The sequence below is a fragment of the Athene noctua genome, chromosome 6, assembly GCF_965140245.1.
Source record: "Athene noctua chromosome 6, bAthNoc1.hap1.1, whole genome shotgun sequence".
Taxonomy (NCBI): Eukaryota; Metazoa; Chordata; class Aves; order Strigiformes; family Strigidae; genus Athene; species Athene noctua.
This window is the reverse complement of record NC_134042.1, coordinates 33987891-34001608: the sequence shown is the minus strand read 5'-3', so window position 1 is coordinate 34001608 and position 13718 is coordinate 33987891. Positions and strand designations below refer to the sequence as shown.

Sequence of the window (13718 nt, the reverse complement as noted above, 5' to 3'; positions counted from 1 at the left end):
TTCGTGTGTGGAAAACGGAGGCAGCTCTCCAACTGCAGCCTGGTTTAAAAATGCATTATTTTCAGGGTCAAAGAGCTCTTGATCCAAACCTTCTGGAAAAATCATTGTTACTATAAAAAGAAAAAGCTAAACTCAGCAATATCTGGCAATTACGACAGTGCTGAATTCTACTTTAAAATAATTGGGGGCTAGAATTCAGCTCTGTAAAACATATTACTATATAAACACTCTTTCGTTCCAATGAAAGACAACCTACATATATTTTATCTCAGAAAGCAGGTTAATGAGGTATTACTAAAATATCTACTCTTCTATTTTTTTCCCCCCAATTTTCCATTAATTATGTTGCAGTTAAAATGCGATGTAAACGAACACTAAGGTCTTAGTAATTAGAAATCTCCCTTAAAGGCAGATAATTGTACACTTGGTGTAGGAGTCGTTGGTGGCCCCACAGCCTGAGCTGTGTTCGGACAGTGGTCTGAGCCCTGTGGGTCGACTGAAGGCAGTTCTGTGCTGGTGTACGAGAGAGGATCACCAAGTGCGTGGCAAGGAATCTGCTTGGGCAGCAGGCTCAGGGAGAAGCCAAAGTCCTTTTCCCATGCACAGTAAGCCAACAGCCAAGGATGAATGGGACTCGTGCTTCCTCTTTGTTTCTTTCCTATTTGTTGTTATTCATAGGTGATACATAACGCATCATGTTGCAGGATTTTATTCTGTCTTCATTGGTCTTCAGCGTAGACTGGCATATGGCAATTAAAATTAGCAGCAATGCTGGAAGACATTAAACAGCCAAAAAAAAAGAGGAAGACAAGATGCCAGTCAAACTAACCAGACTCTGCCAAGTGCTAAAGGTAACCACATGCTTCCATATAAAATGCTGGTGTATCTTTAAAATTATTGATAGTTCCTATTAAAGGAAAAAAAACCCAAACCCCAACTGTATTTCCCTGCTTTACCAGTCTTTGCCAGCCAGAAAGAAGATGGATCTAAATCAGTGTTCTCCCAGCCAGCAGAGGCAGCAGAACTGACTGAGCACTCTCAGTCCGCACTGAAGTCTCCATCCATCAAAGTTGTTCTTGGGTGGCTTGGATCAGCACAGTGGGAAGTTGACATCTTGGAGCCCAAACACTGAATGCATTGCCATTAACCTCAGTACAGACACTGGTAGCATTGTCAGGAAACCTGCTACATTTGCCTTACGCCTCAGCATGACAAGCATGCAGCTCTCTGGTGTCTGTGTGCAGGTATTTAGTGACAGATCGGTATTGAGGAGGCTTAGCACAATTGTAAATAATAGAAAAAAAATCCATGTAGTTACTAGTTCTTTTGGTAATGTTAAATGATAACCCTGTAATTAAGAAAGCTACAGTTACTGTGTACCCTAGTAATGACTACCAACAAATGTCTGGTCAGAACAGAGCTATTGTTAATGAATCAGCAAATTACTTGGAAGACCTATGCAGAGATTTAGTTACTCTCATTGACAGTGTCGGTACTTTTTTAATTAAGCATCTCCTTTGGAAGTGATAAGCTGGTACACTTAACTAAAATGCACTGCTTATCTTGGGAGAAGCTATGAGAGCGCTGCAATTTACTTCTGAACAAATTTTATACTTAATGAAACATTTTGCTAGAGGAGCAAAGAAACCAGCCTTCTATTACCTTTGATGCTGAACAAAACCTCTTCTGGAACTTAATAACCTTGATGTTAACAAACTAATTTGAAAAAAATCCCCAAATGTCATGAACATTTGACACTTGGGGCATCTAGAGTATGCTGAACTTTTCAACATCCCTGTTACTTTGCTAAGAGTTTCAAAGAGACTGCATCTCTGGGAGTAAGGAATCATAGAATCATTCAGGTTAGAAAAGACTTTTAAGATCATCGACTCCAACTATTAACCTGACACTGCCAAGTCCACTACTGAATTATGTCCCTAGGCACCACATCTGCACCTGTTCTAAATACCTCCAGGGATGGTGACTCAATCACTTCCCTGGGCAGCCTGTTCCAATGCTTGATAACCCTTTTGGTGAAGAAATTTTTCCTAATATCCAATAAAAACTTTCCCTGGTGCAACTTAGAGCCATTTCCTCTCATTCTATCACTTGTCACTCGGGAGAAGAGACCAACACCCACCTCACTACAAGCTTTTTTCAGGGAGCTGTAGAGGGCGATGAGGTCTCCCCTCAGCCTCCTCTTCTCCAGATTAAACAACCCCAGTTCCCTCAGCTGCTCCCCACAAGACTAGTGCAATAGACCCTTCACCAGCTTCACTGCCTTTCTTTGGACACACTCCAGCACCTCAATGTGTCTTGTAGTGAAGGGTCCAAAAGTCAACACAGTGTTCGAGGGGCGGCCTCACCAGTGCCAAGTACAGGGGTCAGATCCCTTCCCTGTCCCTGCTGGCCACACTAATTCTGATACAAGCCAGGATGCCATTGGCCTTCTTGGCTACCTGGGCACACTGCTGGCTCATATTCAGTGAGGATGTTGCTTCTTGCCTTTATCTACTGTACTCATCCCTCACAAAGCAGAAGATGCTTAGCAGTAAAGACAACTGAACAATCTTGTATAAGAGATTTTAATGTGAAAACTTTTTCCACATCTTTCACATCAGTTACAAAAGCGTGGCTGATAATCATATTCCAGTCTTCTTGGGGAAGGCAATATTTCATTTATAATTAGAAAATACCCTATAGGGGTATTTTTGTTTTTAGATATTTACAAATTAAATTTTACACTTGGGAAAGTGAGGCAGAGATAGACATGGCTTAAAAGTCCCTACAAGGGACTCCTCAAGAGCTGTCCTCAAGAACAACTTCTACTTTTGGAAGCCACTTTGTATTTGCATGCTTTTTTCTTCCAATATTTTGAGTAAGAAAAACAGTGGTAGGTTAATAGCTTAGTTTTCCATGCTGTGTAATGAACAACCACAATTCAGAGCAAAATTTGTTTGTTCATGCTTGTTGGTACTAGAACTGTGTATGGTAGTGAGTTGCATGTTAAGGGAGAAATGGAAACACACACACCAACATTGTGTAAAGTCAGAACGGAGTCAGAAAATCAGTAGAAGAATGCAGGAACCTCCTCCAATCTAAGAAATGGAAAATACTTTCAACTAAAGGATAAACTTTTTACTCTGATTAATACAAGGGAATCACAATACCTTGAAATCACTGCAACAATGTTTAGAAATCAGTAACTGGGAATTAGTTTATATAGAGATAAAATTTTGATAAATGGAGAAGCAGTAAAGCTAGTATATTACAAAAAAGAAAGCAAAATACATAAAATAGATAAAACCTGTAGATTAACATAGCAACTTATTTCTCTGAATTTACACAGGTCCTTTCAGCCTCCAGTACTTTTTGCCATGTTTCTTTCTTTCACCCTTCAAGATGCCAGTTAAAGAGAGGGAACGGTGTGACTACCATCAGTGTTCAGCTAGAATTCTGACATCCTGGGTCACAGTGTTTAATTCCACAGCTGCGAAATGTCAGCAACTTTACTGATCTGTGGGATTAGGTAGCATCTAGCATTATAAAGAACATTACATGCCCATGCTAGCTTTTTCAAATACACACATTGGGTAGCCAGAGTATGTCACAGTGGGTATTCTCAGCAGCAGCAAGATAAATTTATCAGCAATTTATGGAATGAAAAAGATGCTGTGCTGAATAACAATCTACAGTCAATGCTATTATCTTTTTTTAAAAAAAAGTTAAAACTAACTTTTAAAAATAAAAGAGAAGCATGTAGGTCTCAGACCTACACATCACTTCAACCAAAGATCCCAGAGTCAAATCCATTTACGTATGCCAGACATTCTGCTGTGCGTTGGACTAATTTGTCTGTTTTCTCCTATTTATTCATAGTTCCACTTTCCAAGAGTCAGCGCCCTCGCATGAAACAAAAAATGACTAGGGTGCTATGAAAAATGGAGTTTCAAAATATTCTGCACATGAAAGATTTAAAAATTTTGTTCTTAAATCTGTCCTGGCATCTGAGAGGCTGCACATCTAGAGAACTGCTATTAAACAGCATTGTCTGGCTAGAAGTTTTGTCAAGAGCCTTCCGTCCAGCTCCACTATGCCATGAAGCCCAGATGTGTTTGGGTTGCATAGGACTGACTGCAAAGGACTGTTGCGCCACCCCGGAGTTTTAGTTATCTTAAGATGGTTTCTTCTTCAGAACGTTTTTCTTGCCATTCTGCAAGAGCATTGTTTAAATAGTTAAAACAGAGCTATATGTGTATCTGTTTCAACCAAAGTTAGTTTGCCTCATCACACACACTGTCCAGCAAACCAAGCCCCCAGCCTTCACCTTTTCCTCCACTCTGTCACGCAGCAGTGCCTCACTGCCACGCTTATACCACAGTCCAAATTGCTCTGGGTCACAGCTCTGCATTAGAAAGATTTGCTGTTTTCCTAGCAGAAGTGATCACGCGCTTTATTTGTTCCCACCAACAGACTTTGGAAGGATCTTCTGACACTGCATTAATGTCAGCCCTGGAGAGCTGAAGTTAAATCATGCCAAGTTCCTGGAAACTGAAAAATTCCAGCTGGAATTTAACCAGGAATGCCTCAGAGCTGGTCAAACCACTTTGCGACAAAAATAGAAATACTCACATATGCAACATTAATAAGTGACATTCTTCACAAATTAAGGCTAAATGTCTATTAGTTGTTAGCTGACCTAGAACTCCTAAAGCTTTCCTCATATGAAGAAACCTTCCTACTTACAACTTCTCTAATTCTCACAGAATGAAAATAATTAAAATGAGAATACTCTGTTGACAAGCGTAACAATGGCTATAAAGTTATCTCAGTTTTTAGAGCACACTGCTCTATTTTCATGTTACCTTCCCTAATCCCTGTCTTTTCAGGCTCATCAGGGACAGAATCAAGCAGTCTCTGCCTATACCATAAGCAGTAAAGATTCTGCACACAGAACCAAGGGAAGGTAAAAGCAGAAAGAAATCTTCCTACCTGTTCCGTGGGCATCCCAACAGCACTCGAACCCATACTCAGCTCACATTATTTGCAAAGTTCTCAAAACCAGATAAAGCAATAATTATCATCACCGGGCATCTAAATTGCTAACACAAGCTAAGAAATGAGCAACCTACATATCCAAGTTCCTGGTATTTGCTGTGAAGAGTGAGTGTAAAATTCCTCTGTGTTATAGGCAAGGCTATTCCATTATCTAGCTCCATTCACCCTTTGAATAAGAGACTGTACAATAATTTCCCCAACAGTAGCTCAAAGCCATAACCTTTTTCATTTGAAATACCACCTGGTAACTGCATCAGAGGACATGAATGTTAACTAGAGAGGGTAGAACAACAGGGAAAGGACATGAAAGATGGAAAAGCAGTACTTCATGGAATTGATCTATAGATTGGTCTGTAATAGTATAGGAAAATGAAATAAAATTTCTCCTTGTTAGGCAGATGACAGGACAATTTCCTAAACACACACATTTTCTATGGTAATTTTTGAATGAAAGAGCAATAGACATTAGGTAAACATTAGGAAGTAAAGTACTTCCAGTGTACTCCAAACTGTCTTGGGGAATAACTTTGCAAAATGAATGAGGTAGCACTGGAACAGATACCAAATCAGATTATTTGGGATCCAGAGGGAATTTGGAATGAAGAACTACACTATACTACAAGATTTCCAAGGCTACAGGACCAGGTGTTCATACATCCCACAGCACTATTTAAGACTACTCTTCAGCATCCAAGCCCATCCACTTCAATTTAGTGTTTTGGACAGTACTTGAATGTCTGCAAGGGGAAAAAAAATTTAAAAAGAGAGGATTAGGAAATAACTGATAAGAAGACAAACCAGCAAGTACTTTAGAGCTTGCATCAGAAGTAATAATTGCAAAGCAAAGTTTCAATCCAATTTGAAGTGTATACACTTAGAAAATGGAACAAAGGATATATAAACAAGATTGACTTTATTTTTATTTAAATTTTACATACAGTAACTTTTATTCCAGCTACAAGGTCCAACTGACAGTCTCACAGAACACTAAATTTGAAATTCATTACAGCTAAAAACGCAGAATCACTGAGAACAGTCTACACTTGTTTCAGTCTTGAAAAGCATATTAGGAACCACAGGAAGGAAAAAGCATATAAAAGGGTATTTAAAAATGCAGCTTCATTTATAATAATATGGTTATAGAATCTCCAAGAATCTCCCAATTATCAACATTTTAATGTTTCTTTCAACTACAGATTAGCCATTATAGCAGACATTATAGCTTAAAAAACAGAAATAAGTAGTCTTGCAAGTAGCGTGGCAGGCTCAGTGTCAGTAAGTGAAACATCACAATACTGCAAACATTCACGACGGAACCCACATGTTTCCATGTGTATCAGGGGCATTAGTGTAAGGAATATTCCAAATCCATGGTTGATCTGTAAACCAAAACAAAAACATGCTCATGACAAATTCAGTTATTAAATGTAAAATTTTTATTCTCTTCCTCCCCTCCCTTTAGAGGAAGGTCAAAATTCACAGCAATTTTCACATACCTCCATGTGCAATTTCGGTTTACTGGAAGTTTTTATTCAGCTATTTTCTAAACCAGTAAGACTTGGAGTTTTCAAAAGGCTTTGCTTTCCCCCTAAATATTATTTTAAATGTAATTATCATATCCCAACATAGTCCCCACCAGCTGTAAGAGAACTGTATTTCAGACAGTATACAAGAACAGTAACAGAGCCAAATTGGGTTTGGCCCACAGGCAGCTAGTTTTGTCCTGTGCATCTCTTAACCCAATGGAATTAGAAATAAGTGCTGTAACATATTAGTATTTTTCACACGGGCAGTAAGAATTCTGTATCTAAGAATGATGCTGCCTGAACTCTGAAATGTTCAAGTTTACACCTCACTCCTTCAAACATTACATCTGTAGATAGGCAAAAGGTTTGCAGCAGACAGTTCCCTCCACTTCTCAGAATAGAGAAGCTGTTCTCACTCTTGGGAAGGAGAAAAGGCAATGCAGCAGCAGCCAACTGCTGGCTCTGCAGCCTGCTCTAGGCTCTTCCTCCTACCATATACATGCAGAAAAGGAGCTGGTCTATGAAGCCAAGCTATTATTGTACTTCTCTCAGGCTACTTCTGCTGAAATAAAGAGAAAACTCCTTCAATCCTTCCAGTGTTTTTTCTCAAATAAGAAGTTTATATAAATCTAGCACGCTTCTTTTCTCAATCTACAAAATGAGCCCTGAAAGAAGACAGTGACAATCTGTACAATGCACAGATTAAACTGAACTGGACTGAGGATGACAGTAGTTGATTTATCAAAACCAAGCTACTCACCTACATGATATACTATATATACTTGCTAAAGATGATTTACTACATGCTAATCAATTGAAATTTTAGATAAGCTGTTGATTATGATTACTGTTGTCCAATTTTAAGTTTACAGCATCCAATGCCAGCTCTCACAATATATGAAGAGAGAATAACTGTAGCAAGAAGAGGAGAGTAAGTGACAGAAGAAAAATATTGATCGTCTGGTGAATCTGCTGTCTCATGATGATGCTCTCAGCTAATGTTCTGAAGCATATTTGGGAAGATCCCCCTTAGCCAAACACAAGCTTTGAGCTCAAAGAAACTGGCTAGTAACATGTGGCAAATCAAATCAGACAATCTAGTGCCTTCTCCTGGTCTTCCAAGATTGTAACCCTATTAAAACAATACACAGAAGTGGGCAAACTACATGGTAACTCTAACTCAAGTTTCCTTTCATACAACATGTTAATTCACGGTCATTATAAGAAAGCTTGAAAACAGGTTTTGCCATGTATTCTAATGTTACACTTGGATTCTGGGAGGCCATCTAAGAGTCTGATGTCAAGCTTAAGAGAACTTCAATCTCAAATTGCAGCTTTACGGGTCAATATTAATGCTTTTGGTTCCACCTAGGATGGAAATGGATGTCAACACAGACTGAAACTGGTTCCAGCCCCTGCTCCCCACCACCCACTCCAGTACATGAACTACAATGACAATGTATAATTATATCTACCATTGCTCCAAGTGTTAAATAAGTGAAATATTTTCTCTTCAATGTATTAGTATCCCTAGAAACAGGACTAGCTTTTAGCTGTCATCCTCTCAGAAGAATGGGTGATCTCTTAGAGTTCGTACAATATTAAGCATACTGAGAGAACTTGGAAGTTCTCTAAAAATTCATAAAGGGTGCTGCCAATCGAGTTCTTTCCAACTCTAGAAAGTACACAGGTTCCATGTAGCTATGCAACAGTAATTAGAAAAAAAAGGAGGTACAGAAAAATGTGAATCATTTCCCCAGAAGTTTTCCTTCTTAAATTCTTCAGAAATGTTTTAATTACTTGACAAAGTGGAGAATTCTAGGACTCTACACAAAAAAACCCAAAGGTGGGAGAAAGGTAGAGACCATGAACAGTGACATCTTCCCAGAACTTTTCTGACCTGAGGATACAGCAGGTCCCTGTAAGGGAGTTCAGAGTAATAAAGGATTCCTCTAGCTTAGCTGGACAAAACACTGATCTCTTCTTTTAGGTACTCTGTCACTGGTACACACCAGGTTAAATTAAAATTATCCCCACTCTTTAAATAATAGGATAAACACAAGTATCTAAACCTACCAGAGCTGGAGGCAAATATGCCATGAAATTTTTCTTGTTTTTATGCAACCCAACAGCAGTTTATGTGTAATAAACAAGATAGAGTGTTACTAGTTTCCTGAAATCACTAAAAATATTTACCAAATGTAATTTCACTGTACTCCCAATTCCCACTCATTGAAAACTAGACAAAATATCAAGCACTGTATATCTGCAGTTACAAGGAAAAAGTCAATTTGCTTTTCCACATAAGTGTGGCAATGGAATATTGAACAGTAAGCAGGGCCCATCACAAGGGAGAGAGCTGTTCCTGAGAGACATGTTACAGATCCTTTTGTGCATCCTTAAGAAAAAGAAATCACAGCTGTCAGACATTGAAAACTTCAGCTAGAGAGCTAATGGATTGTTAAGTGGACTGTTCATTTCTCCATAATGCTTCAATCTTCATTAAAGCAAATTTCCATCTCATTTGCCCACCATTCTTCCAGTCTCTCATAGCATGAGATTTGACAGCTTTAGCCCCCAGTTACCAAGGGTAAAAATATATTTTCCTGTAGAAAATAATGAAATACATTTTTACAAAGTGTTAGAATGGCTCAGGAAAGAAATCTTCAACAAAGAGCAAAATAACCAAAGACTAATGTAATTCATATAATGCACATATAGAGGGAGTAATATGGAGTTTCACTCAAACTTCAGATTAATCTGAACTGAGCTGGAACCTCTTATTTTCTTGTATATACATATATTTTCTGTATACTATAACAGCCAGTTTCTTTCCTTGATTTAAATACATACACTGAATTAAAAACTGAATGAGGAGGAATTTGTTTATCAGAAATTACTTACCCCCCTACTTTAAGGGGTTCTCTTCCAGATGGTTTAAGCAGTTCCAGAGCATTTTGAACTAAGAGCTCAGAAAAAGCTTATATGAATTCTTGCCTTGTAACCAAGTCACAACTCAAAGAACTGCTTACAAATATATTTTTAGCTCATCCCTTTTTCAGTAGAGCTGTAAGATAGTTCTGTAACAAATGCATGAGATTAATAAATCTGAAATCTGGCAGAATAATGCAGAGAAATGTTTCATGTGTTTCACCTGCTGTAGTCTCCTAGAAAAGCAGAAAACAGCCAATTAAGCAGAAATCTAACCCCATTTAAATGTAACTAGAAAGTTAAGGACATGTAATCTTTATCTGCTTCTTTTTCTTACAATACATGTAAACCATGGATTCACTCATTCATCTAACTGATCATGTAATCTTTACTTCAGACATGTTTTAGGTTCACAAATAATTTTCCAAGAATTATAGTGTGGTGTGTGGCTTTTATTTGGTTGGGTTTTTTTGTTAAAATGAGATACTTCACATGAAAATATTTTTGGTATGATTTCTCTCACGGAAGATATCTTACAAACTCCTCATCTCATCTTGAGGTGTCTATGCTGCTACCAGCATGGTTTGGCACCCAGTTAAATTTTATTTGTTCCCGTCAGGAAAATCAAATTACTTTGGTAGGCACAAGCAGCTAGAGTTTACCCGTTCATGTTTTGTAAACTATGGTTCTGTGAAAGTTTGAAATACAGCTGAAAACTACATGAAAGCAAAGGGAAAATTTTTAATATGTTGTGTCACAGAGGTGATGTATCATAACTACCCTACCAGTGCGATCTTAAAGCACATCGATATGTCCTTCAGTGAGTATAGCTTTGCCTATGTTTCAGTGAAGGATAATCCATCTCTCTGGGAGAAAAAAAGCAGTGCAAACCCAAGAAGTTATCTGCCTCACAATGACCTTAATTTATACTCTTTAGAAATCTTTGAAAGAAGAGGAGGAAGAAAGTCTTCATTATAGTTTCCTCCAAGAGATCCTATTTTTCTGTTTTGCCCAAGCTTGAGTTTTAGAATGAAACCCATCCACTAATGAGGCAAACCAGGCAAAGGGGGACAAGTTTTTTATATCTTCTTCCCCTCTGTTATATGGGGTGAGAGAACAGTAGCACAGGGACCAAATTATTTCATTACTATTGAACTTAATGGACTTCAAAAGACTGCAGATCAACCTCATGAATTATTATGGCTGCAACCAGACAGATTATTTACATCATTTACTGATGAGTTTATCATTGTACGTCCTGAGGTGTATTTTATTGCTTCTCAATATGCATTTACTTCACTGTAACAGTTTTACACTAGAAGTCCAGTCCCATCTGATAAACATCAATTAATATGACAGCCATTATGACAGAATAATAAATAATTTCTGCAATTAAATTATTTCCACAAACTAAGGAAATGCTTTTTGTTTCACCTTGCTACATTATATAATAATACTATTCTGTAACATTAAGTATTTCTGATAAGTACAGGAACATGTATTTCAGTATACCTATCTTCTACTTCAAACTTTACATGGCAAATGTATGGCCCCACTCCTGGCCATCTGTTCAGTATTCTGCCTGCTTCTCCTCCTTCCTGCTCCTGAAAGGATTTTTCTGATTATATGAATATGATGCGTACTTTGTTTTCCCATGGTTAGAGAATCTGAGCTCGTGGAAAATCCCCCAGAGCCTTTTCTCCTTCCATTAAAGGGATCAGTTAATATGGTTTCTTTAGGGAAAGGATAATTACTTGCATTTGTGCTTCTCAAGACTTTATTAAAATAAATCTATTTATATCACTCTCCAGAGACTTTGGGAGTTGATAAATGTATTGTTAAGGACAGATTATTTTATGAGTTCATGCCATAACATGGGAATTCTATAAACATTTTTTCCACCAGGAGGTTGAAGAACTGAAACATAATATTCAGGAAAGAGATGTGAAAAGGCACAGGCAGCTGACTTTGCTTCCACTGCCAAAGCCTAGATAACATGAATTCTGACATCTGTTCATGTCACCGGAGAAAGCTTAGACCCAAAAGCTAGACTACTGGCAAATGAGTTCTCTACAGAAATAAGCTTTCCATGCAAAAAGTGAAAAAAGTTATTTGGAAAAATCCCTTTACATTTAGTTGAAATATGCATAAAACCCACTGACACAGTAGGATAAATGCAGGAATTAAAAGAAGAATATTAATTATGCAACTACACTTTTGCACAAGGAGGATAGTATATATAACATGTTTGAGAATATACATGGCTTCTAATTTTTAATCTTTGTTTTCAAATTTCCAAAAGTTTAAGTGTGACCTTTTAGAAAAACCTTTAAAAAAAAATCAGTTTGAGCATTAGTTAACATGCAGACAGTGCATACATGTCCTAGAGCACAACAGTTAGTGGTAGTATATTCTTCCCCTTTAGTTTGCTAGTACCTCAGGCACAAGCCCCTGTCACCATTTGAGAATATTTTTAAGTAATCAGTGATCTCTTAAAGCAGAAAAATCATCTTTGCAAGCTATAAAAGTAACATGAATCCTATTGAACAGGTGAATGCCTGGCTGTGTGGCTGATGCCACACTCAAAGTTTTGCCTTCTTTGATCATGGATCTTCCTGTGAGAAGCCAGTTTTGTTGGGAGCTGATGGGATTCACCTCTTTGCAAACAAGCTGGCTGGAACTCTAAGTAGGGCTTTAATCTAGACTCATTGGTGGAAGGGGATGGAGTTTTGAATAACACAGAAGAGCCAGGGGCTGTTGATGCATTAGAAACCAAAAGGAAACACTTGTGAAATGCTGCAAAGGAATTAGGGCTTATATCTCTAAAATGGTGACACAGTTAACAGCCAAGCTGAAATGCTTCTATACCAGTGCACACAGCATGGATAACAAACAGGAGTTTGAAGCCGCTGTGCAGCTAGAAAGCTGTTATCTAATCAGTATCACTACAACTTGGTGGGATGAATCACATGACTGGAGCATTGTGATCAATGGCTATAAACTGTTCAGAAGGCACAGGCAAGAAAGAAAGGGGCGGGGACGGCGGGGACGGGATGTGTCTGCCCTCTATGTAGAAAAAAGTAGATTGACTGCAAAATGCTGTGTTTAAACAACAGCGATGAACAGGTTGAGAGCTTATGGGTGAAAAATCAGAGGTCATGCCAACAAAGGAAACCTTATGGTTGGTGTTTACTACAGGCTGCTTGATCAAGAGGATGTTGCCATAGCATTCTTTCTTCAACGACAGGAAGCATCATGCTTGCAGGCTCTGATCCAGCTGGGGACTTCATTAACCCCAAAATAATGTGTCTTGAGTTTTATTTACTATATAAGACTCTATAAGTCTATTTACTACTTAACTTTTAAACATTCTTTCTCCCCACATCATTTGTTAGTTCAAAAGATCTACAGAAAGATTTGAGTTGCTATAAACACTATTTTCCCTGAACTCTTTGCTACACTCTATTATTTCAAGCTTTACTTTGATGCCTTTTGTAGATCATGGTTACTCAAAAAAAGAAGTTAGTTGCAATCTTCTTTGCATTAGTTTTAAGAACAAGAATTTTAGAATTTACTCTTCCCAAATATTGTAGATATACATCATTATTCTCAATGTATTTTTAGGTTTTTGAGCCAACATCACTCCATAGAAGTACTTACTTATCACCTTCCTGATCTGCATGTTCTAGAGATAGTCTCAGAAGCTGAGAAGAGATTTACAAAATTGCAACCAAGTGTTAGGAAATATATCCCTTCCGCCCCTCCAAAGAAGATTCCAGCACAGATCTTAAAGGAAGTCTGAAACTATGAAATATATAACGGACCAAAAGCAACTCTTCTCTCTTCTGATTTGCAGCAATTCTTTCACATTTGCTCTATGTTATTTCCTTCACACCCTACTTCCAGAGGACTTTTTCCCTCACACCTACTCTCTTCCAAACATTCCTCTTTCAACAGTCCTTCACCCATTAGTTCTGCAGAAAAACATTTTTATAAAGAATATCTATTTTTTCTAATGCATGCAAATATCCCAGAAGAGGAATGGAAATGAAAAAATCATATTTAGGTTGTTGATCTAAAACTTAAACAACAATAAATAAAAAATTAGAATCAAAAGACTCTATAGTTGCTTTCTTTGAAGTTGCAAGCAGAACGTGGGACTGATATAATCTCAAATGCAGTCATGCCACAAAAATGTGAAAA

The 13718-nt window shown here is 37.8% G+C and overlaps 1 protein-coding gene across 1 annotated transcript in view; it reads right to left on the bottom strand.

Moving 5' to 3' along the window:
• Positions 1-5965: 5965 nt before the first annotated feature.
• Positions 5966-13718, bottom strand: part of TDP1 (tyrosyl-DNA phosphodiesterase 1) — a 47170-nt gene continuing 39417 nt past the window's right edge. Inside the window, exon 16 of the mRNA XM_074908528.1 lies at positions 5966-6437. Within this exon, the coding sequence (XP_074764629.1) occupies positions 6364-6437 (74 nt within the window). The 3' untranslated portion in view covers positions 5966-6363. The remainder of the gene's footprint in view (positions 6438-13718) is intronic.